The sequence below is a fragment of the Urocampus carinirostris genome, chromosome 2, assembly GCF_059441175.1.
Source record: "Urocampus carinirostris isolate Australia breed hairy pipefish chromosome 2, RoL_Ucar_1.0, whole genome shotgun sequence".
In the NCBI taxonomy this organism is placed as follows: Eukaryota; Metazoa; Chordata; class Actinopteri; order Syngnathiformes; family Syngnathidae; genus Urocampus; species Urocampus carinirostris.
In genome coordinates this window covers 20,619,803-20,643,346 of record NC_142350.1, presented here as the reverse complement: position 1 = coordinate 20,643,346, position 23,544 = coordinate 20,619,803, and the positions used below count along the sequence as shown (strand labels likewise).

Below are 23,544 nucleotides of genomic sequence, written 5' to 3'. Positions count from 1 at the left end.
TATTACACAGACTATTTTTCAGCCGACGAGAAGAGTAGGTTATTCATATGCTATGGAGTAGAAGTGAGTTTTAAGTTTAGATTTAAACATTTCCACTGAGGTTGCAGATCGGATCTCAACTGTGAAGCATAGCAACTGCTACTGATTTAGCGGCTCCCTGCATTAAAAATAAATTCATTAAGTAAGGAAATATCAAGGCTGCAGGTTCAGTCTACCGTTACGGCTAGGCTAACAACTTTCTCATTTGTAACAGATTTTTCTTACACTTGAGGTGCAAGAAAAATAAACTGTAAACAATATGAAATACCAATCAGCGTTCACACAAACACATAACAAACGTACGTCAACACGCACCGCTAGTAAGGGTAACTGATTTGTAACAGTGGGAAAAATAAATAAATAATAAATAAATAAATAAAAATAAAATAATTTTACAATAACAGGAAATTCTAATTCATTAACACCATTATTTATAACACTGCTCTATACTAGTATGCAACAAAATTTTAAGATGGCGGCGCCCCTGTTCGGCTGCGGCGACATCGGCTCGCTACAGTTTTTTACACTTCGGCCATAAAACCCAGTCTTCGACTCAGTTTTGACGGCGCACAAAGTCAACTCAAACTGCAAATTAATATACGATCGCAGTTTTTTTTGCTGGATATGCGATCACTGCTTCGACCACTCGGGAGTGTTTATTAGCCACGGACTGCTATGTCAACAAGACCCAGCGGCCTACAAAGCAGCGAAGCAGAGTGGCAAGAGAGCGGCGTGACCGGAGGAGGAAGCGAGGTTGTCGGGCCGGGCTAACCGCTAAGCTAAAGGCTAAACCCTTCAAAACGCCTCTCCCATCCATTTTCCTCTCCAACGTTTGCTCTCTGGACAATAAACTGGACCATTTACAACTGGAACTAACATCAAACCGCGAGATGACGAACTGCTGCGCTAAAATTCTGACAAAGACATGGTTGATCTTATCTATCCCGGCTGACGCTCAAGGAAACTGTGCGGGTCAGATGTATCGACATTTCGTTCTGTATACACGTGTACACAAATGACAAAGTAAATCTGAATCTGAACTAGTCTGCTGTAGGGCTTCACAATTGAGCTTTTGCAGACCAATATTTCAATTCCGATGCGATATTAAAAGAAAAGAGCATTTTCTGTGCTACCTTGGATGCATGACCTAACAGTACATTCGCTCTTCCATAAAATAAGTGGGGAAAACAATCAAAATACTAATGGCATCATGATCTCAAATGTGTTTTATGAGGGATACATTACTTGATAACTCTTTTTATTTTTACAGATTAAAAAAACACCCATTGGGTCATTTACAGCTCACTTATGCATCTTACAGTTAAAACTAATTTTAGGGCCGTCAGACTGTATAAAAGCAAAGACATTCTGTCACCAGTCACTGACCACTTTAGGAAAAAGACGGATGATTTTGAAAAATGTGCAAAATACTAATGTTTGTTTTTCCGCTAAGATGCCCATGCTACACTCATTTGGAGGCGAGAATAAAAACCTCATTCTGTGAGTTCCAACTTAGATATCTCAGTGTTAGTAGCGCTTGCACTGATTTTTTTCTGGGGAAAGTTGTTGGTGTTGACGTCTAAGAAGTCAACACAGCGTCGTGCAATTACACAATCCCGCTACATTACATCGCCATGATTTCGCTTATCATGCAGCCTTAGTCGGCTCCTCTCGATATTGCTTTCCTGCACTGAAAGGAAAAGCCCTCCAATTTTGTTTTACTTCCAAATGATGACAATAAAGAGCATTTATTAAACTGCTATTTTGTGTTTTTAGATCTATAGTTGTTATTTTGTGACAGTGGTATACTCTCAGTCGGTTAGGACGTTATCCTGAGTTATGTTTGACCCTTGACCTTTTTATGGCGGTGCAAAATTACAGTGATTCACAACATCAAAAAATGTCTCCCCGTTTCAAAACAAACTGTAGCCTATGGCGTCTGCAACTCCATATTCATCACTGTGGCTGTACGATTTCACGACGGCAGCGTTTTTACTAGCCGCGATCCTCGCTAATAATGTGTGTCGAGCAAATAAAACTTTTATCGCGCCGTGAAAAATACCATTGTCGCCGGGGAGGGAGTATACAGGGCAACGACGGGGGGTATTTACAAGACGTTTCACGAGTTCCGTGGCACGAGGCCCAACTGGAATTGATCGTGCGTTGAAAAGTTATTTGTCTGTTGTATGTGGAACGTTACTTTTGATTTCTTTCAATGTACAGTAATCCCTCAGTGATCGCAGTTAATGGGGACTGGGACCCCCCCCATGGTCAAAAATACCTCCTTACCGACTGACAAAATAACAACAGCATTTGAATGAGTAGTATAATGACAATAAATACCCAAGTACAAAAAATTGGAAGGATTCTCCTTTCAGTGGACAAAAGTCATTAAAAGAGCAGCTGGCATGCTGCACACGAGCATTGGTTAACCTCTAGTTGAGCCAGGTCTTAGCAATGATTAAAATACAAATGTCCCAAATGCAGCGGTTTCGCAAGTATTGCAGCTACTGTTGTATGGGTAATGGATTGGGAGTGGGTCAGGTACATTTTCAGCAGGAGTAGCTCGTGAGAGTTGATACGTAGCTTCGCTGTAGCAGTACGTTGGAGCTGAAGCCTCGCTATTCCCTTCTCTCCTGACGCCGCCTCAGTCACAGGCCCAGAGGTGGGTAGTATTGAGTAACATTTACTTGATTACTTCTGGGAGTATTTTTAAATTAAGATACTTTTACTTGAGTTGATTGTACTCTTACTCAGCTACATTGAACCGGTTACTTAAATTCCCTTCCATGTTAGTACGCATCCGTCACTTTCTGCTAATGCACATTCATTCTGTCAGATACCTTGTGTTTAGATTTGACCAGTGACCCAAACAACCACCAGATAGGCACTTGGAAGCAGAGTTAAACTTTTTTTTTTAACCTGTGCTGTATGCGCAGTGTATATAGCTGTAGCCTATAGATATGATATTACAACAGCTATACTACAAAAGTCGGACAATTGAAATTCTACTGGAAAACCATTCCAATTACCATGACAATAGTATTTGCTGCATACGGTCTGCTGCAGAACACAATGCAAGGTGTCTCTGTACAACACAAAAGCTGAAAAAAGTTTGTAAAAATAATAAGATTGAAATGCACCAAGGCTGCAGGAGAGAGTTTCACTCACTGCTTCCATGCTCATTGACAGATGGGCCTGATAAATACCCTCTGCTCAGCACTCTTCTGTTTTTCAATGAGTCGCTGGCATTGTCAAGAGCAGCCACCAGTGAATTATAAGATTAAAGGTCACCTTTAAGGCTAATGAAGGTCCTAATTGAATAAACACAGACCTTAGTAGCATTTGGCAGTCACTGCGCCAAGCAGAAATAGGACAATTGAAAATATTGTTTTAAAATTACAAAACAAAACATGTTAGGAAAACAAAACAAATATTTTTTTTATTGTTCCTGGCCTATAAATATGCTCATTTGAAATAATAAAGTTCTTATTTTATTATTCGGTTTACAGTCCACAAACTCCTCAACCACCAGAGTCAACACTTCCTAATGTGTGTCTTGGGCAAGTAGTCTCACATTTTTTTAGGGTTTGCTCACCCGCATGAAACTGAAATTAGTGGTTTCCACGGTTAACAATAGCAAGAGGAGCTTCGTCATCTGACTCAGATAAAGCACCTTCATCATCTGGTCGCTGTTGTGTTTATGCCACTGTACTAATACTAACTCCTAAATAATAGGGGGAAAAACGATTTAGTTCTGAAATGTTACCTTTCACATTGTATTTCATGCCATCATTGCGTCGTTTGTGGCTTTCATATTTTTTTTCATGGTGACATTACCACAGTTGCTTTTGTGACATAAAGGAACAGTTCATTAATGTCTGCACCTTATTGGCGCACATTGGTAAAATGTGGTTTAATGGTTGAAAATCCAGAAAACATATGCTGCCATCCCTATCAGTGTGGTTAGGCCTCAGTTCCTTTTCCTCACATGGTTAGTCTTTGCCATAATCACATTTCATTTCCAATAATGTGTATTTCATGTTACGGGTTTGTTGGGTGGGGATAAAGGAGTAGGATTTATTTACTTGGTGTACACTAAATGTTTTATACAAGATTTTGAGTGACAATCTATTGCCTAGAAAGTGCTTTACAAATACATTTGATTTGAATGCAGTATTGGTTAGCAAATTCGCCTAACACGCAAAGGATCTCTGGTTCGAGACTGGGTGGAAACATTTGTTGGACTGGAGTGGGATGGGCCCCACCAGGGTTTACGTGTCTAAGACACACCACAGTAAATGGTGACCCTTAGTACCTTAGTGTTTTAGGAATCCAACCAACCAATACCAAGCGCAGTTAATCACAAGGGAAAAAATGCAATGCCAGAGCAAACCCACCAGGGCAACGTGTCTACGTTATTATTAAGCAGACTTGTTGAGAAAGGTGACAAAATATTTTAAGCATTTACAAGCACTTCACGCAAAATTCAAGCCCTTTCCAATCCTTGAAGCCACTACATTAAAATCCAAGCATTTTCAAGGATTTGAAGCACCTGTAAGTACTCTGATTGTAGTAATTATACTACCCTGTTATCTTCAAATCCGGACTCAAAATTCACCTTTTATTGATCCTTTGCCTCACACACTGCCCCCTTTTAACTCTACAGTATTTGTGTTTGTTATTTATTACTTGTTTGTAACAATGTGTACAGCAACCTTTGGTGTCCCGAAAGGTGCTTCAAATATTATTAGAATTACTTTAATTTCCTGATTTTTGGCTTCTATTTCACAGTGCCCTGTTAGGTGTAGCATGCCCTTGGAGGCGACAATGGAAAACAAACTCATGCCAGCTGCAGTTACTCACGAGGGAAGAAGAACTGCAATGGCAGAGTGAAGCCAGAGAGCAGTCTCAGCTTCATTTTTTTTAAAAGACTTATTGAAAAATATGGCAACAATTTCAAGCACCCGAACAAACCCTGCATTTCCCATTTTTGGTAACGGTTGAAATGATTCTGTCGGCAAATGCAGCGGAGATAATGTACAGGTGTATCCTGGATTGCCACATCTCATCTCACTGTAAACAATATACACTACGTCAATAAAGACAATTTATTCTAAATTCTCATAATAAGTATTGACGGTCACATCCACTTTGTGCAATCAATCACACAATAAAAACGACTCCGTGATCCGTTTCTAATTGCGGGATGCGCACTCGGATACACGTTGGGTAATTGCCAAGAGGGCTTAGCGTTTATTAAATAAACACGGCGATTTATGACATTGGAAGCAACCTTGCGCTTGAAAAAGTCAATATGCAAACACGTAGCCATGCGTGAAATGACTCCCAGCTCCGAAAAACCAGCCCGCCCCGAACCAGAGCGTCGTTATCTCGTTCCTAATTTGTGGCGTCTAATTAAGTTGGGGATTTCCGCGGTCTCGCCCTCAAGGGCCGGAGACGGACCCTCGGCCGGTCTCGTGCTCCCGAGGAAGCCCGACTGAGGCCAAATCAAATATACTTCGCGCACTATTAGGTTTCCTCGGCAGGAGTCGCAGCGCCACAGATCTTGAGCGTGTTTATTTGCTGTGCTAAGGGTGAACAGATGCACGCTCTTCTGGCGCCCAGGACATTTTGGACTCGTTGCTACTACAAAAATATGGTATTAAGGTACAGGACTAAGGAGAGAAATACAAGGTTCGTAGACCATTTTCATGGCCAAATTCAAGCACTTATTAGGACTTTCAAAGGCAATTTTCAAGTCACAGATATATATAAGCCAGAGACAAATCTTTCCCCAAATAGGTTTTAGATAAAAATAACTGTTCAGGGTAGGTTCTTCCCGTTACCCTACTTTAGCATGGTCATAATAAATGTCCATAATTAATACATAATCCTTACACTAATACACATTTTATAGGGCCCTGTATAGGTGTCGCATACATCTGTCCTCTTGGGGCCATAGGGGGAGATGACGTTTCATAGGAAAATGCCATACAAACTAATGCCAGCTGCAGTTAATCACCAGGTAAGAAGGAATGCCATGCCAACGAAAAGCCACCAGCGCATCAGCAGGATTGTTAAGAAACATGGCAACAATTTTAAGCTATTACAAGCACTTGATTTAAAACTTGAGCACTTTGAAATCCTTGAAAACACATTAGAGTTCAAGCACAGGGTTCGTAAGGGTGCCTAAAGTCCTTGACGATGCTTAAATTTTAATGTTATGTTGTAAAGGTTTATAAAGTGCTCGTAAATGCTTGAAATTGTTGCTGTGTTTCTCAGCAATCTGACATCATAAACCACACATTAAATGAAGACAAATACATCAAGTCTGCTTCAAAATGACACCGACATTGCTTTCAAGTGACTTTGCCAGTGCATTTCTTCACACCTCGTGACTACCTGCAGCTAGCATAAGTTTGTGAAGTGTAATTGCAAAGATGCCCAAGATACAGAGCACTGGAAGAATTGGCATATTGGCTTAGAAAATGCTTAAATTGCTTGAATTTGACCATGTTAAAGGGTTACAAACTGCACACTTTTTTGAGGATTTCAAGGACCTGTACAAACCTACTAAGGTTGAACAATTCCATTAAGAGAGAAGGTGTGATGGAGTGGAATGGAATTTGCAAATTGTATTTTAGAAGGGAATATTTTTGGCTAATTTTAGTCCTTGATCCTTCATTATGAACAACCTGAATGAGAAGCTGCCACCATAAAGAGCATCCTAACGTACTGCATCACAGCACCGACAGGAAAGTCCTACAGAGGATTATTAAGACAGGCCAAAAGATCACTGCCTGCCCCCTGCCCAGTCTGGAGAACATTACCAGCTCTCACTACCTCAGCAAGCGTCTTTTCAAACTATTACCATTGGGCAGACAGTTCAGATTCCACTAGACCCAAATGAACAGACTAAATATTAACCTTTTCCCTGAATAACTTATATACCAGGGGTCTCCAACCTTTTTCAAGGTGAGAGCTACTTTTTGTTATTAGTCCAAAGGCCAGCCAGTGAATCCATTTCTACGATAACAACGTTGCTAGATGGCTTGCGAAATTGCTAAAAAGTAGCATGATAGTAAGCTACAAAAGTATAAAGGGAAAAAATTAGCTCGCTAGATAAAAGAGTAAATGCTAATTAAATCACTGGATAGAAAGCTACCGTAATTTCCGCACTATCAGGCGCACCTAAAAGCCTTTATTTTTTTCAAAAGCTGACCATGCACCTTATAATACATTGCGCCTTATTTATGGATCAATATTAAGTCGCAAAGTCAACTAATGCAGCAGCTGCCGACTAGATTTTCCCCCGAACGCAAAGTAGTCCGCGGTGTATGCTGGGATTTATATACCGGCGTTTCATTGGCTAACCAATGTGTCAATCATCATTTGAATTGATCACTATTGGCTAAAGTTATTCGGAGGTAAAGGGGGCGGATCCTTTTTATCATTTACAGGCTGGCATAGGCTAAAGGGGCAAAACAAAGCCTGCAATTGGCCGAAAAAGATGAATGTGAATAGCAAGTTGGGTTGACGCATAGAGAAAACAGTATTTTACTATTCTGTACTGTATTTGTAAATATTTTACTCTCCTGGATTTACTACACTCACGGATATAAGAGGACCATGGTTGCACATTATTATTGAACACAATAACTTCGGTGAGCTACTCCGGCTATATATTTTCCCTGTATCTTGTTTCAGACTGAACTCGATGTTTCTGTGATAAGCGGTGCAGATAATGGATGGAATGTAGTGTCTATTTTTAAATTAAACTCAATTCCAAGTGTTTATTGTCATATGCACAATAAAGTTGCGAGCGAAAAACAAAATAGAAACTAAGGAATGGTTTGCATTTCTTGAATCCCAAGACTTTAACCTTCCGAATGATATTCGGAACGATGCATTTGAGTGACATCGTACGGACACCGCATCTGCACGTGTCTGAGACACGTATTTGCTTCTTTGCAAGCTTTGGGAATGTTAAGGGGGTAATAAGTTTGACTGAACTATCTGACTCTTTTGTCGACGTTCCCATTGTAGCGCCTTATAACCCGGTGCGTCTAATGTATGTCAAATATAGGACCAAAAACTATTTTTTCGGGGTGCGCCTTATAGTGCGGAAAATACGGTACAAAAAAAGCTTAATAACCAGCAAAAACAGACGAAATGTTAGCTAAATAGCTAGCTAAAAAAGCTAAAAGGGTAGTCAGATAGCTAGCTAAAAAATTGCACATTTTTTGCTCATGTGCATTTTGAAACCCATAAATTGAAATATAGTTTGTTGTATTTCCTGTAAAATAAATCAATAAAAAAATGCTTAAAACAAAAATAGATTGTCATTTTTTCTCCTAATTAAGTGCTTAAAAATATTTAACAATATTTGATTTTTTTTTTCACCATGAAGCTCATTAGCTAAAATTGTATTTGTTTGAATTTCTTGAATAACAATTATTCATGTTATTACCACGTTGTTACCAGGTTCATTATTGAAAATAGAGTTAGATTATTTTACCAGAAAATCACAATGACCCAGCGCTGGAAAGCTATTTTCAGACCAGATTGGCGTGCAACTCAACTGCCCTTAGGGGGCACCATGTTGGGGATCAAACCCCTACCCCAAAACCGGCCTGGAGAGGGATGGGAACCGCCAAGACACACCTTAGGAAATGGTATTCCTACGACCTAGGTGGTTAAGAGATGTGTGAACGACCCTAAAAACTTGTGTATAAAACGCACCAAATCTTTTGAGTTGTGGCATTTGCTGCTTCAAATACAGTGATAGCGTAGAACGTATTGATAATGAGAAAGCTGAAGAGCAGGCAAGAATGGGGGCTTACCGAGTGCAGCTTCTGATAAAGGCCGCATGCGTTGCAGACATAGCCCCCGTTGGCGTTCTTTCTCCACAAGGATGTTTTGGTGGTCAAGCAATTGGCGCAAAACACTCCACTGCCTCTCCGTCGCTGGAGGAAGACAAACAATAACATGAGATCGGTGTCGGTGTGTAAACATAGAAAAATAATGACGAGGAGTTTAGGAAGTTGTTAAAACAATATTAAAGGCCTGGAAAATGGGGCAATGGTGAGAACCAATTCTTGATGCTATCATGATTGAGCCTCAAGTCGCTTGCATAAACGCTGTGGTGATTTTTTCTCTACAACAAAGATCAGAAACCGTTTTGATCCAATGAGCCATATAAATAAAAATGAGCAATATCTTAAGACATAATTCAACAAACTCGCTCTCCAGACTGAAAATAATTCTTTAGCACATTTTATTTCACTGTGTGACATTTGATGATTTCATCAAATCTATGAAATAATAATGCCAAAGCCTGCATCCCCTATCCATTATATACAATAAGGGTATGTGTCCCTCCCAGTTATTTAAGGGTCTCGAAGCTCATTTTGAGGGTCATTTTTGTCCAAAAGCTTTCTAAACAAAGTGCAAGCAAAGTTCCTTTGTAAAAGTGTCACAAAATACTGCAAACGTGACGGATATCCCTATATTTAGTGAGAGGTGTAATGCACTTTGTATGCACAGCTCCACCCATTTCTCTACCTGTCACCGAATGCAATTTCTCTAGGTGCTTTCCTGGCATTCTGAGGTATGGGTGTTTACAGCTTGTTCTATGAGTTTTCATCATTGAGTGTTTCAACAGAGAACATATATTGTTTAATAAGCTTCCAAAAAGGATTCCTTAGCAATGTACAGCAAATAGTGACATGTTGGTGTGACACCATGATTGTAAAATGTAGTTGAAACTGTGCCCTATATATACTGGGCCGATGCCTTAGTCGTCTTTGCACAGTAGACATTAAGAACAGTTCTCGAAAATAGCATTAGTCTCATTTTATCTCTGAGCCAGGTGTACTGTCATTTCAATAAACACTGACTGTATAATTGCAACAGTTGTTTGAAAGCGTGCTTTTATGCTATGCCAATTAGGAATGCGTGTCAAATGGCCATCAGCACTTTGATGAATAACTATATTATAATTATTATTGATATTCTAAAAAGCAAAATTTACAAAAATGGTATCAATGAAGATGTTGACAAATGGTAAATGGACTGCATTCATATGGCATTTTATCGGTCACTGGGGACTTCCGAAGTGCACTTCACACTTCACCTATTCACACATCGATAGATATTTCTTATAGGGAAAATGCGCTCAAGGTACAAGAAATATTACATACAAGCTCAATTTGAGAATTGATTAATTAGTTTTCAATTATTTCTTAGTAAGTAAAAGATGTTCAAGCTACAAGAAATTCTAGATGAGAACTCATGAATGGGTTTCCAGTTCTTATAAAAGAAAATGTGCTCAAGCTACAAGACTTTTTACATTGGAGCTGAATTTGAGAACAGATCATTGGATTTTCAGGTTTTATAGTATAGGGAAAATGTGGTCAAACTAAATTCTAGATATGAGCTTATTTCAAGAACGGATTGATAGGTTTTCAGTTATTTCTTAGAGGGAAAATGTGACAAGTAATATTTAGGTCCAATTCACATTCATCTGTCCAGAGGAAGTTGTTCTTTTGAAAGCTCAATGAAATACAATTTTAAAAAACAAACTAAAATTAGAATTGACTAATATACGACCAAAATGTACTAACCAGATTAATTCAAGCTGTGCTTAATCAGTTAGCCAGCATTTCTTTATCCCACTTTCGTGCAATACCCCAACCCACTGCAACACACTCGCTATTGTAAAGTTGTCTCGAAGATTCACGTGCCAGGAAATAAAAAATACAAATTCACTGAATAAATTATTAAAGCATGTTATTGTTCTAGTTTTCCGATGTAGGGATTCCACAAACTGCAACAATCGATCTTAGGAATTAGCATCCTCTTAGTTTGTTTACAATTTAATCTATGTATCATGATGTACGTGCTACAGTTCACCATTTTCCACCCTGATTGTCTAGAAATGCAGAAATTCATCAGTTGCTATATCTTCCACAAGGCAGGGATCCTCGCTTTATCCTAACAGTTGCATGAACGCAGCGCCTCAAACACCCTCAGCAAAATCTCACGAAACCTAACCCAACCCCGCTCCCTTCAAAATGATTTCCCCTTGGCTCTACGCGATTCACATAGGTCACCCTTTTGGACTTCAGAACGATGAATATTTCCAAACAATAAGAGATTTTCATGCCTGGTATTAGTACACAATTGCGTGGGGAAAAAAAGTGAACGGGGTGAATAGGCTGATCGGCGGGGCAACGTGCTCCATCACTGTAATGAGCCAATCGCAGCGTTTCTCCATCCCATTAAGTCTTTGCTCCCCCAGGTCGCCACCTTTTATGACGCCGCTACCTCGTTCTTTCTCCTCTGCGACGATAACAAATTCACCGGCTTTTCTTTTTCTTTTACCCTGGTCTATCATCCTCGAACTTTCAAATTGACTTTTTTTAAATGAATCATAAAAAATATGGAGTCATGTTGACCTGAGAGTTTGCATTTAATGGAATTATTATTTTGCCGTTCTGCAAACTAAAGCAGAGCTCCTTTAACTTTCTTGTAAGAGCCATGTAACTTCTCGCTTTTCTCAAAAGTATGACGATTGCTGGAGTGCCTTAATATGAAAATGGACTGCTTTACAAAAAGCCACAATTGATAGGCCTCTAGGATTCTTCACGAAAAAACAAACCTGAAGATAAAGAATAACACTTTTAATTAAATAAATGATCAATAAAAGACACTCTCTAAATTCTTCATAGAACCAAAGTCAGACAGTAAATAATGACACTATGAAATAAATGTTACCAAATAATTCTATTTACAGAAAAAGAGTCCATTGAACATGTTGTGCCATGCACAGTCCAAGCATGTCCAAATTCAGTATTCTTGTCAGAGTACTGGACCACCAGCAGTGTAGATGACTTGCGAAAAGGCAGTAGTAACATTACTTTTAGTCATGTGCCAGGGATGAATGTGAATGTGAATTTAGTTGTTATTCATCTGTTCCTCACTAAGCATTGTAACGTGAAAGGCACAACAGCATTAATATCAAAATTCGCCTCTGGTACTTTGATGAAAGATAATGCGATAAAACTCAATGCCTTTTCCTACGTTAACTATATTACTGCTTGTCCAGTGGTACTATGGCCCCTAATAATATCCATAATTGATAAGCAATCCTTGCAGTAATACAAATATCTTAGTGCCCTGTTTAGGTGTAGCATGTACCTGTCCCCTTGGGCACAACCCGTCAGGGGCGATGATGCTTCAGAGGACAATGACATACAAACTATTGCCAGTTGCAGTTAATTACGAGGGAAGAAATGCAATAGCAAAGGAAAGCCACCAGAAAGCAGTCTCTGCATCAAGTGTACTGGTTGAGAAACATGGCTTCAATTGCAAGCACTTCACCCAAAAACACTTTTTAATCCTTGAAAACAACACTAAAATTCAAGCATTGTCAAAGATTTTAAGTGCCCGTAAGAACGCTGTGTTCACGACCAAAGCACATCCTGGGACATTTGTAAACACCAGCAGTCAGCCGCCCGCTGACGTCAATGCCTTGTTTGTTTAATGTGAGTACTGTTTAGTAAAGATGAGAAATTCCCATTTTTCAACCACTCATCTTCATCTGACTCAAAGCCCCCTCTGAAAAAATATGTGACCGATCAAATATTTACAAACTCAGATGTTTATTTACTCCAGAAAGCACCTTGCTCCAAAGGCACCGTGGTGATGAGTCAATATCCTGATGCTAAAGTATTGCATGGAATAAACAGCGCATGGCTAATATTGGCATTTTTCACGGTACAAGTGGTTTCTGACACGGGGCGGCATACGGGTCCAAATCTTCGGGCTGGCAAATGTACGAGTGTGCTCGAGCCATACGGCCGCCACATGTAGCGAGACGGGAGCCAGGTGATTGATTGATGTTACGCTAGCTCTTCGCGTGCGTGTGTGCGTATTCCGCCGCATGCCCGACAATGTGTCTGTCATCAGAATTTCGTTTCTCTTTGAGTGAGCCAAATTACTCGCATATGGCCACGCAGCTGCCTGTCCTGCTTTTGGGACCAAGGACGGTGATTTGTATCGTCCAGGTTTGCGCTAAAGTTATCCCTAGCTACTTCAAGCTTCGCTTATCGCTCGTCCACTGCTTCGCGGATTTTGAATTAATTGTCATTGTTAGACGTATTGTGCATTGTGTTCAGCAGGCAGCACACAGCAAATTCAGGTTGGGGAGGACTTTGTGCATTGGGTGGGCGTGACTCGGTGCGTAACTGATTGACCGACAGCATAGACCGGCTTAACAACAGGGCCAGCGCTCAAGTCATTGTGGCCAACCAAAGAAACGGCGGCGACATCTCGACTCCAGTGGCTCGTTATATTGAAAATAAATTCATCAATGAAATCAGACTCAGAGAGTTAGAAGAGCAAAAAGCATTATTGATCACCAGCGGGTACTTCATGGATTGTGGACTGAAGCGGCGTCAGGAGAGAAAGCAATAGCAGGGCCACAGGTCCGGCATACTGCCGCTAGGCTATGCAACAACTCTCACAAGCCAGTGAATGACATCTGAAAAGGCGCTAGGGCTTATCTCATCCCACTATTTTTAGTAGACGGAAAGTCTTTCAACGAAAAACTATACAAGCTGTGAGTACTGTATACATATTATGCCGCAACGATATTGATGCACAGGCGGAAAAGTGGAGACTGTTTAACCTATTAAATTGCAAAACTGCACTATGCAAAGGAGTGTTTCTGGCACAGAGTAAACATAGTGTGATAAACAAAATGGCCCTACCTTAGAGACTTCACTAATGTAGAATTGTATCGATTTTGCTTTTTATTGGAGGTGACTTGACGCAAAAGGTAGCTAAAGACACTCGCTAAAGCCTGAAGTACAACTGAGGATTTTTATTGAAAATCAGTTTAATCCATTTTGGAGCCTATTAGTCACATACAAACACACGCACAAACAAATCAGGAGTTATAGTATTTTCACAGTAGATTTAAGTAGTTTGTATAGATTTGGATGAGAGAGAGAAGAAGAGAGCTAGGGGGGAGCGGGATGAAGGTTTGCTACTGGTTGACTAATCAATCATTGCTCAATTCAATTCGCCTATGGTCTGTGCCTTACTGTGTATGAAAAATCTATCACAAAACGTACTTTTTTGGGGAGTTCACTTGTTAATCCAACTTATAGTGAGGACAAATACAGTACTCACAGAATTACAAACTATTCATAGAGGTTTTGTTTATGTGCGGAGCGAAAAAGACATCTCCGCCAGACCAGCCGTATATAACAGTGCGGGCTCCATAATTACAAAAAGACAAGCTAAGCCAATTATCGAATCGCGACAAAAGAATAGAGACACGCCGATACACCCGCGCCACGATACCATCACGACCAATATAGCCTCTCACCTCAGCGTGTAATTAGCGCTCGAGGTGTGAACGGTACCCATTTATCAGCTGCCTGTCACACCCTTCAATTTGCAGCTAACATATAAACCGTCAAGCAGGAAATTACATTTGTTGCCAATTTCCTCCTTTGGGGAAGACAATCAAAACAAAAAACCAAGAACATTAACAGTATTTTACACTTAGAAAAAAATGTTAAAGTGATCACGAAAAAGCAATTTAAATATGTGGTTCTCAACTGGTGTGACTTGATGACCCACCTTTGCACCCTAATTACGAACCGTGACCCATATCCAGAAAAAAAAATCTTATTTATATAATGAAAAGATTGTGGAGTTCATACCACATATAGTACATCAGAGGTCTCCAACCTTTTTCAAAATAGGTTTGTTACTAATAAGGGCAATGGGCACCCAGTTTGATATGCATTTCTAAAACAGCAACTTAGCTAGATAGCTCGCTAAATAGCTTAATAGTTAGCTAGAAAGGTAAACAGTCAGAAAAACTAAAGGGGGGGTAGATAGCTAGCTAAAAGAGTAAACGACCAAAGAGAGAGCTAAAAACAAAGCTAAATAGATAATAAGGAGAGCAACATAACTTGATAACTGGCAAAAAAAAGTTAAAAGGCATGCACAAAACGTAAAAATCTAGCTGGGTAGGTTGCTAAATAGCTAAAACGATAGGAAGATAATGAGCTACAAAACGTGACATACTGGTGGGTGGTCAGGGGACTGAGAAAAACAAATCAACTCATGCCTGGCAAAGTTAACGAAGTCCAGAATAATAAGGTATGCTTGGGCAAGAGATCAAAACATCAAGAGCAAACAACGATCTGACAGCCTTTGCTGTCGGCACAGTCTTAAATGTAAATGTTCTGCGTTTATATACGCTTTTCAATTCGATGAAAACCTCCCAAAGTGTTTTTCAATGTGCTTCACACTTACCAATTCACACACACTGCTAGCAGTGTCAGCCATGCAAGGCAGCTACATGCTTATCAGGGGCATTAGGGATTCCAAGAACACTTCCACATATAACACGAAGGATCCGGGAATCGGTGTGTATTCGTCCAGTTTGTCCGCCTTTTGGCGTCATCTGGAGGATGTTGGCGTTCTGAATCCTGACAATCATTAACGTTTTCAAATGCTTCAAAAATAATCTGATTACTCAATATGAAATTACTTAATCCATTTTTCTTTATATTTAAAGGTAAGGTTATAAAAATTCAGATTCAGATTCAGATCTACTTTATTGTCATTCTAGTACACGTGTATACAGAACGAAATGTTGATACATCTGACCCGCACAGTTTCCTTGAATGTACAGATATAAATAAAATGTTGTATTGAGTTGTATTATTGAGTGCTAATAACATACTAAATAATTATGGCTATGTATAGTATTTTACAGTAGCGCAAATAGTGCAAGAGGAGTAGCCAACCAGATGTGCAAAATGGGCAGTCAGGTAAACCAGTCAGGTAAACAGAACAATAACACTGTAACAATAACGCTGTAAGTACTGTAAGTACAATAGTGCAGAGAAACAGATGTGCAAGGAGTGGCTAGCTATAAAGAACTGCCAGTAGTGCAAAAAGTCAAACAGAACCCACAGATGTACAGATTAGCAGCAGTTTAGATTTATAAAAACCTTATATATAACCTATATATAACCTATATATAACCTATATATATATATATATATATATATATATATATATATATATATATATATATATATATGTATCCTAAGCTCCAGGCATGTATGTTTTTGGCTCTGTTGCGGCTCTTTTAAAGTTTTGGGTTGCCAACCCCAGATCTGGGCACAGGCCCACCAACCCACCTTTGGGATCCTAACCAAGCAGTTGAGAAACTGATTTCGATAACACCCATTTAATGAAGATAGTACAATGAGGCTCAAAGTGCAATCAAGTCCTTGTCAAGAGCGAATAAAAAGCTTTTTTATTGCCTTGGCCAGTGATATTTATGCCTCAGTTTTCCGAGTGCTCACATTTCTTTCGGATGCTGAAAGCTTTACGGCAACAATGCATGCATACATGAACAACACATGTCCAAGTGTCAAGAGGTTTTAAGGGTGTCATCACATTAACACTTCAACTTGATTTGTGAGCGATCGATTTGAACCGCTCGAGATTTCAGGGGTCAGCCTAGGGTTTTTACACCTTTCATGGCCAAATTCATGCACGTTTAAAGGACTTTCAAAGCCGATTTTCCAATATCTCCAGTACCGTCAACAGAAGAAATCTGGTGTGAATCATAAATTTTGCAGAACCACAAATATAAATGTGATTTACATATGCATTCTTTAATCTTGGGTGTGTATTTATCAAGAAGTGTGAAAATACCTGTTTTTGAGACAAATCTCTCACCATATAGGTGTTAGGTCAACATGACAGCTATATGTAGCTTACATTTTCAGTTGCAGGAAGTTTTCCCCATTATAATTCGCCACATAATTGTTTGCATGGCCATACATGTCCATAATTGATACATAATCCTTGCACTAATACACATTTCACAGTGCCCTGTTTAGGTGTAGCATCAGCCACAAAAATGGGTCCGTGGTTAAAAAGGTGAGAAGGAAGTAGAGGAGCTACTGGACTGTCTCAGAAAATTAGAATATTGTGATAAAGTTCTTTATTTTCTGTAATGCAATTATAAAAACAAAAATGTCATACATTCTGGATTCATTACACATCAACTATTTCAAGCCTTTTATTATTTGAATATTGCTGATTTTGGCTTACAGCTGAAAAAAACTCAAAAATCCTATCTCAAAATATTAGAATACTTCCTCAGACCAAGTAAAAAAATAATTTTATAACAGCAAAACTAAATCAAAGATTTGAAAATGTCCATTGATGCACTCAGTACTTGGTTGGGAATCCTTTTGCATGGATTACTGCATCAATCCGGCATGGCATGGAGGCAATCAGCCTGTGGCATTGCTGAGGTGTTATTGATGCCCAGGATGCTTCAATAGCGGCCTTCAGCTCATTTGCATTTGTAGGTCTGGTGTCTTTCATCTTCTTCTTAACTATACCCCACAAATTCTCGATGGGGTTCAGGTCAGGGGAATTAGCAGGCCAATCAAGGACAGTGATGCCATGGTCAGTGCACCAGTTACTGGTGGTTTTGGCACTGTGGGCAGGTGCCAGATCATGCTGGAAAATGAAATCCTCATCTCCATAGAGCTTTTCAGCAGATGGAAGCATGTAGTGCTCTAAAATCTCTTGGTACACAGTTGCATTTACTCTGGACTTGATGAAACACAGTGGACCAACACCAGTAGCTGACATGGCTCCCCAAACCATTGCTGACTGTGGGAACTTCACACTGGATTTCAAGCAACTTGGATTTTGCTCTTCTCCAGCCTTTCTCCAGACTCTGGCGCCTTGACTTCCAAATTAAATGCAAAACTTGCTTTCGTCTGAAAAGAAGACTTTGGACCACTCTGCAACTGTCCAGTGCTTCTTCTCCATAGCCCAAGTCAGACGCTTCTTCCGTTGTCTTGAGTTCAGAAGTGGCTTGACCATGGGAATACGGCTATTGTAGCCCATTTCCCGGACACGTCTGTGAACTGTGGCTTTTGATACCTGGACTCCAGCTTCAGCCCACTGTCTTTGAAGCTCCCTCAAATTCTGGAAGCGGCTCTTCTTCACAATTTTGTTAAGGCTGCGGTCATCTCTCTTGGTTGTGCAGCGTTTCCGGCCACATTTTTCCTTTCCAACAGACTTTTTGTGGATATGCTTTGAAACTGCACTCTGTGAACAGCCTGCTCTTTAAAAAATATCTTTTTGTGTCTTACCCTCCAGATGGAGGGTATCAATGATGGTCCTCTGGACAGCAGTCAGATCAGCAGTGATTTAGTTTACTGAACCAAGCTGAGTGTTTTTAAGGCTCAGGAAACCCTCGCAAGGTGTTTCGAGTTAATTAGATGATTCAGGTGATTAGTTGAATAGCCTACTTGTATACTTTTTCATGATATTCTAGTATTTTGAGATAGGATTTTTGAGTTTTCTTAAGCTGTAAGCCAAATTCAGCAATATTAAAATAATAAAAGGCTTGAAATAGTTCAGTTTATGTGTAATGCATCCAGAATGTATGACATTTTTGTTTTTTTAATTGCATTACAGAAAATAAAGAACTTTATCACAATATTCTAATTTTCTGAGACAGTCCAGTATACTCCAGGATACTGTTCAACCCAAAAAGACATTGATACGTTTATCATCTTGCCTGAAAGCAGGTTAAATTTTGTTCAGCTCAGTTTCTGTTGTGATTTGTTCTCTACAGCTAGTTTACTCCTAAACAGGCTAATAACTAGGTAAAGATTATCCCCGAGATACAGCACATCTGGAACTTCTACTGTCTTTTTGGTAATTTGGGGTGTGTGGGGGGTTGTTTACAACAAAACATGTATACATCTATTTTTTGAATTAATTAACTTAAATTATTTATTTATGGGATACATCTTTTTTTTACTATTAAATAAAAATGAGATAATCCCAGAGACCAACATTTGTCAAATAAAAATCCAATGATGCCGTTCACGCTACATGAGCACATATAGACAAAAAAAGACGCCTGTGTCTCTACACAATACAAAGTAATATCCAGTATTTATTTCAAAGAGAAAATAGATCAGGGCGCCCAACAGTCTCCAATAGCTTTAAAAAAAGAAATTGCCTGCCAAATGAAATTACATTTGATTCACTTAAAGGTAAGTCAAGACTTTGCTAGAGCGTACATTGAACACAAAATGCTCAGCTTTAAATCAGTGATCATTTAATAAACCAAGAAGACCACTTGTTGGACAAATGAACTCTGTACCAAATAGAGTAAAACTATTCTAATAAAATGGATTATTCTTTTAAGGCACCCACCCACATCAGTAATGTCTGCTTAAAGCTTGTTATACAAGAAGAAACTATGTTTCTGACGTGTGCAGAGTTACATCTGGGAGCCATCTAACATGCGGCTTTGTAAATAAATCATGCTACCAACCATCAACTGCTTGTGTGTCTGACATAATACGGTGATTCTTTTCAAGCTACTGATTTAACCTTTTGAAATAATCAAATGCTTCATTATTAGTCCTACTATTTCCAAAGGAATTGACATCTTCTCAGAAGTCAAGGTGAACTAGACATTTTGACAAAGGATTTGGCAAACAGGACAGTGGCAATGCGCGTGAACAAAATCACTTGTAATTATGCTGCCAAAGAAAGGAAACTTCCAACTATGCACACACTTCAAAACTATCCGTCTCTTTAGCCATGTAAGTAAAGTATTGCTTAAGGTCCTACTAAAGATACTGAAACCACAGGCTGAAAACATCCTAGCTGAAGAACATGCAGATTTCAGGAAGAGAAGGAGCCCCAAGGAACAGATGCAGAAAAACCTCTATCGCATCTTTGTGGATTTTAAGAGGGCGTGTAACAGAGTATGGCACGATGCCTTGTGGGCCACCAAGAGGAAGTACAACATTGGCCAGAAACTAGTTCAGACTATTGAACAGCTTCATGCTAAAGCAAACAGGGCGGTACTGATCAATAGTACCAATGGAGCGTGGTTTCAAACCACAGTCGTTGTTACACAAGACTGCATTCTCTCTCCAACTTCATTCAACATCTTCATGGAGAGGATAAAAACCCCTGGACCAACATGAAGTTATAGTCATTATAGGTGGACACAACGTCACTAAATTCTGTTTTGCTGATGATATTGCCGGATGAGCAGAAGACCCTACAGAGAACTGTGTTCAACTGTACGCAGATGAAAACTGCAGTGGTATATTCACATCACAAGCTCATCAGGATGGGCCAAGATCATTAAAGGGAGGGCAAAAAAGAACTGGTTCGACGAGATCAAGGAATGGACTGGTGCCAACATTGCCACGACTCTAAAACAGGCCAGGAACCCTCAAGAGTAGAAAGCTGTCCAGAGTTGCCTAACTCAGTAGTGCCCCGATGAACCTGGAGGTTTAGGGATCCAAGATGGTTTTTGCGGGAACAAATACAAACTTTAAAGAGCCGACAGATGTTTGCGAAGCCCCTTTCAATAATAAATATGTGATGGGGAAATTTTCAAACGGGTAAAGAGAGGAAATGAGGAAGAACAACAAATGCTCGATTAATGTACAAATCCGTTCAGTGAGAGAAGCTACTGCTCAGGTCTTGCTCTCTGCAAAATTGACATCAATCAACAAGAGTGCCCCCCCCTAAATTACCTTATCAGCTCACATAACATTAATAGTGTGGTCTGAAGAAAGCGGAGCAAATGAAATGTCGTTACACCGGCATGTCTGTTTACTTACTGAATCAATATTTGGTAGACCTCAATCCAGGAAGAATTCACAATGAAGTCACTATAAAGTGAAAGCACCAGTTTGCTAGTAATTACATTATGGTTATGGCACAGCCAGTGTACACACCCACAGCACACAGAAGACGGAATAAAAACTTGATTTTTCTCAATGTTGTTGCACTGTAGTCTATGCACATATTGAACAGCTTCAATGTGCTTTTTTTCAGGGTTCGTACACATTTTCATGGCCAAATTCAAGCCCCTTTGAAGCACTTTCAAGGCCAATTTTTACATTTTTCAGGCACTGGATGTCTTCTTTTGAAGGATCAAAAGAACACTGTTGTTGTTGAGTTTGATGACTAAAATAAAGTTGCTATCTTGCTGCTATTTTGAGACGTTCCTATCCGTGATCTACGTTCGTCAATGGGCTGCTATAAACTGACATGAATTCTGCCGTACTGCTTCAATAATGGATGCACAGCTTTACTACGTCACGTGAGTTAACATTTTTAACTGATATTTTATTGTTTTGCATTTTCAGGGATTTTGTGTTGTAGCTTGGCTTTTAATAGATACAATTATTTTGTATTTTACAATCTTTATTTGTAGATCTATAAATATTTTAATTTATATTTCAGGGGAAAACCCATATGAAATGACTACTAAATGATTTTGTCCATGAGATTTTATTATTATGTATAATGTATCATTAAAAAACAACAACTTTGAGGAGCTGTTTGGGAGTGAGAAGAGCCAAAAGAGCCTTTTTTTCTAAATAGAGCTGTCTTCTTGGGTGCAACCAGTAGCGGGGTGGTGACACTTCACATGACAACGTCATAATGACAAGCCATCAGAGCAGGCGTTTCAGTGTAATTTTTACGCACTTTTTCTTTCCTTTATTTATCGCGTGTTGTTTAGAGTCAGACTGCCCCAAAAAGATGGCAATGGCAACAATTTCAAGCATTTTCAAGCACTTCATCCAAAATTCAAGAATTTTCCAGACTTTGAAAAAACAACATTAAAACTCAATTTCAGGGATTTCAAGCACCAGTACGAATCCTGTTGTAATGACATTATGGTGGGCATGGTGTGTACACAAACAAAGCACTCAGAAGACAAACAAACACTTGATTTTTCTCAGTGTTGTTGCCTTGTAGTCTATGCACATATTAAGAGCTTCAATGTTTTTGATGTATAATCCCGACACGTAACCTACTTGGTAACCAGGCTTCCTTGCTAGATGCAAATCTGCAACGGTAGCCGCCGCTTGGACCCAGATGTATATCCGACGGGATAAAGCCCGTGTCTGAATTCGGCATTCATGTCATGGGTAATGTATTCTGCAACAAGTCTCATAAAAAGCCACGGCTGTGCCGAGGGACCGCTCTCATCCTGACAGGTGAACGTGAACTCTATAGATGTTTGTTTTTGTATTTCTATGCAAATGCATCGGGGATGGCCACAACAGTTTAGTTTTGTCACATTTATGAAAAAACATTCAATATAGATCAGGGATCAAAAACGTGGTGCCCTCAGGCACCAGGTAGACAACTAAGAACACCTAAGGTGGCCCACAGACTGGTTTTGAAAATAGCCTTTTAGTTATGGGTTGTTGTGTTTTTCTAAGCAATATGATTTCAAACTGCAGGAGAAATCATTGACATGATCAGTATCTTTAAATATTAATTCTTACAAAACTATTTTTAGAATTAAGCATACAACATTAAGTTTATCATTCACTCTTGTTCACTGTCAGTATACCGAACTTTGTCAACCTCGGTAATTGATGGTCTTTTTGCCAAGGCGTTTCCGTTGTTGTTCAATTTACTTGTGAAAACTAATTTTTTGTCAATTTGTTTTGAATATGTGCGGCTGTGTGTTTATTGATATATTTCACGACAAACAAATTACTTCCCACAATGCCTTTTTCTTCATTCAATTGAGAATGACCAAATGACTTCCCACAACGCCTTCCTCCTTATACAGTTCAGAATATTGTTTGCCATGTAAAGACTGTGCAGGTTGGCAATACGATACTTGTTTTCAGTGGTCCCCAACCTTTGCTCTACCACAGACCGGGTTAATGTGGTACCGTGACTAAAAATACTGTGATGACGACATAAAATGATTTACTTTTCATGTCCCGGCTGTATCCCCAGTGGATAGGATCCAGAGCGCACTCCACTGTGATCCAGGTTCGATTTCCATTCCACCCAATGTTATGCAATTGAGGTCAGGGATATTTTCTCACTGACCAATCAATGTAGTATTAACATACCTTATATTTCGTGCAATCGTAACACTTACTGTAGTTTTAAGTCCATGCACCATAAAGTCTGGTGCATGGACTTAAAACTACAAAAATATCACAAATGACTATTTATTGTGCGGTAAACACGATATGTTAGAAAAAGGTCTTTGCCGCTGAGCAATTCAACACATTGTCTGCTATCGATGTGAAAACTCAATTTTCCATTAAAGTAGGCCGATTGTAAGTGGCGGTTAGCCTACCAACAAACTTGTGAACAAGCAAGTAAGGCTTGAAGGAGTTTTTGTCTTTTTATATAGAACACGGCCTGTGTTTGTCCCTCTGCACCTTGCGCTCCATTACACATAAGCAAGCTTATAGTAACAAGAGCACACCGGCAGGCTTTGGACTGGCAGCATGAGCGCTATCACTGCAACACATTCAGCTAACTTTACCCCGCTGCCCCCCTTTCCCTACTCTCTTTAGAGCTTAAGAGTAAATCTCATTGTGGTACAATAAAGGCTGTGTGGCG

General features: G+C 39.5%; 1 protein-coding gene across 2 annotated transcripts in view; it reads right to left on the bottom strand.

Moving 5' to 3' along the window:
• Positions 1–23,544, bottom strand: part of trps1 (trichorhinophalangeal syndrome I) — a 148,700-nt gene that overhangs the window by 6,420 nt on the left and 118,736 nt on the right. For both annotated transcript variants that reach the window (XM_088329347.1, XM_088329345.1), the window contains one exon: positions 8,886–9,008. In XM_088329347.1, the coding sequence (XP_088185473.1) occupies positions 8,886–9,008 (123 nt within the window). The remainder of the gene's footprint in view (positions 1–8,885; positions 9,009–23,544) is intronic.